Genomic DNA, 2,669 nt, shown 5'->3' with positions numbered 1-2,669 from the left:
ACTTGTAATAGAGTATTTCTATATTCTGGTTTTGCTACATTTACTTGAGTGAGAAATCAGAGTACTTCTGTCCACCACTGACTGTTATTGATAAAGTTGATAAGGCGATGCTTGGGCATGCGTCTGGAGGATTAGGTGTGAAATCCCCCCGGGAGGAGCAGCAAGCTGACAGCATGCTGCACACCCCTGACTATCAAGAGTTCAGGGACAAGTTGGCTCCAGAGCAGGACCGCATGGGGCCACATGGGGATAGTGATGTTTTTCTCCAATTGGACCCTTGCAACCCTATAGACCAATTATTTGTTTACAAACATTGAGACTGGACGCACAGGTGACTGTTTCATGTAATCAATTCCCAACAGATCCCCAAACATGTTGTTTTGGGGTGCGCTGGTTTCAGTTCATTCAACCCCCTCTTGTGTGTTCGCTAGGGAGGTGCGACCTATAGCGAGACATACTATATACTTCACCCCGCAGCGGTATTGCGGGGTGAAGAACAGCTGACATGCAAGCTCACAACCGCGTCGCAGATGCGACCGTTGTGAGCTTGGAGGTCTGCTATTCTCGGCCGATCACTGACTGACGTCACATCACGGGTCAAGTCCATGGCGGACAGGCCAAGCGTTGTGTGACATTTGTGCAGCTTGTACTGATATAAGCAGTAGAGCTCACAAAAGCAAGCCATTCTTTTAGACAACAGACGTGGGTATGATCTTGTGTGATATGTTGCACTGGACGGGCCAACTGGAAGCACCGAGGATAGACTATCATGTGTCTGTCGCAGTGGGGCACAGGGTGTTCTCTTTCGGAGGGTACTGCACCCACATGATCGACACCAGTACGACGATTGATGTGCATGTCTTCAACACTGTGTCTTTGCGCTGGGCGAAGTTGCCCCCGGCTGAAAATGGAAGAGAAGATGTTCCCTCCATGCGCGAGAGACACACAGCCGTGCTGATAGACGATATTGTCTACATCTGGGGTGGGGTTACTTACACAGTGAGGTACTGCAACATGCTTTATGCGTTCGACGTCAACACCCACAGATGGTTCAAGCCCAGGATCTCCGGGACTGCTCCAGAGGCGAGGTACAATCATTCAGCTTGTGTCTTGGAGAAGGTCATGTATGTCTATGGAGGATACATCCAGCTGACTGGATTAACCGGTGGCATTCACAGGTTGGACACCGCCACAATGGTCTGGTCTTTAATTAACACCGGAGGCACCCTGGCACCCGTTTCGTTATTTCACTCTGCCACCATCATCGGGACAAAGATGTTTGTGTTTGGGGGACTTTTTGCGAACAACAACATCACTGTGTTTGACACAGAGACCAACTGCTGGCTGAGTACGTGTTCTGCACAGCTTCCTCCTAAAGGATGCAGGGGTCACTCAGCCTTCGCCTACAACGGAGAGCTGTACATATTCGGCGACTGCTACCTGGACCAGATCTTCAATTACCTGTGGAAATTCAACCCAGAGACCTTCTCCTGGAAGAAGGTTGAGCCCAAGGGGAAAGGCCCGCGTTGGATGACTAGGGTGTGCTGTTGCCTGGTTGGAGATTGCGTCGTCCTCCTCGGAAGAAACGCGAACAACGACCTGTACGTCTTAGACTTAAGTCCTAGTCTGAAGACGTTGTGCAAGCTAGCAGTTATTCAGTACCGTCTGAAGCAGTCAGAACTCCCACATGACATCAGGTGGGAACTGGCAGCCATGACTACCAGCAGCAACAGAGACAGAATAAACAAGACCAGGAGTCTGGTTCTGCCAGACCCAGAATAAATTCCTAGTACGTAACACACTTTATAAGTTGAAATCTGAAGATCAGAGCACTACGTCACGCTAAGCTTGGCCAATCGAAAAGAGGGACCGGGAGGAAAAACATTGAACCGGGAGGAAAAACATTGAACCGGGAGGAAAAACGTTGAGAGGGACAGACAAAGCCTCATGTAGCAAAAACATAGACCACTAAACAAATGAAAACGCACATTTGATGACAACGGCAGAGAACACGTTACAGGCAATAGAACAGACCAGAGGGAAAGACCAGGAGATTGCCTCCCTTGAAGGGACAGTTCACCCCCAAATTGACTTTTTTTTTCCTATCGATTACACACCCCATGGAGACAGATACTTTTGTTTTTGTCACATTCCTAAGCCAATAAATTGATGACCGTGGCAGCGGAGACATCAGCATCTTTCTGCAGGTCATCAAATTATTGGCTTAGTTAGGAATGTGACCAAAACAAAGAAAATCTCTTAATTCAAGGCTTCATGGGGTGTGTAATTGATAGAAAATGAGTATTTTTTGGGGGGTGAACTGTCCTTTTAAAAGGGGGTCTCTTCATTCAGCTGGGAAAGAAAACAGGGCACGGAAATATACTCAAGTGAAACTCACCAGGATCTAAGCAGCAGCATCATAAAGGAGAATAGAGCAGTGATTCTCAGACCTTTTCAATTCAAGGACCCCCAAGTTTACAATACATTAGGGCCACGGACCCCCATAACTCTCAGAGTGTGTACACACATTACGGGCCCATTTGGTTCCATCTGTATACACTCTCAGAGTTAGCAGTCATTTAGGTGGGGTCGGGGACCCCCTGGAAACCTCTCAAGGACCCCCACTTTGAGAACCACCGGAATAGGGAACTCTTACTACATGGCTAATG

At 48.2% G+C, this 2,669-nt stretch overlaps 1 protein-coding gene across 1 annotated transcript; it reads left to right on the top strand.

Annotated features, from left to right (window-relative positions):
• Nucleotides 1-708: 708 nt before the first annotated feature.
• LOC308078985 (kelch domain-containing protein 3-like) lies at nucleotides 709-1,782 on the top strand (the record flags this gene model as incomplete). The annotated part of the gene is made up of 1 exon (XM_080420323.1): nucleotides 709-1,782. The coding sequence occupies one exon, from the start codon at nucleotides 709-711 to the stop codon at nucleotides 1,780-1,782; it is 1,074 nt and encodes a 357-aa protein (XP_080276449.1).
• Nucleotides 1,783-2,669: the final 887 nt, after the last annotated feature.

This window comes from Gymnoscopelus braueri, assembly GCF_963280865.1.
Source record: "Gymnoscopelus braueri genome assembly, chromosome: 22".
Lineage (NCBI taxonomy): Eukaryota > Metazoa > Chordata > Actinopteri > Myctophiformes > Myctophidae > Gymnoscopelus > Gymnoscopelus braueri.
This window is presented reverse-complemented; position numbering and strand designations above follow the sequence as displayed.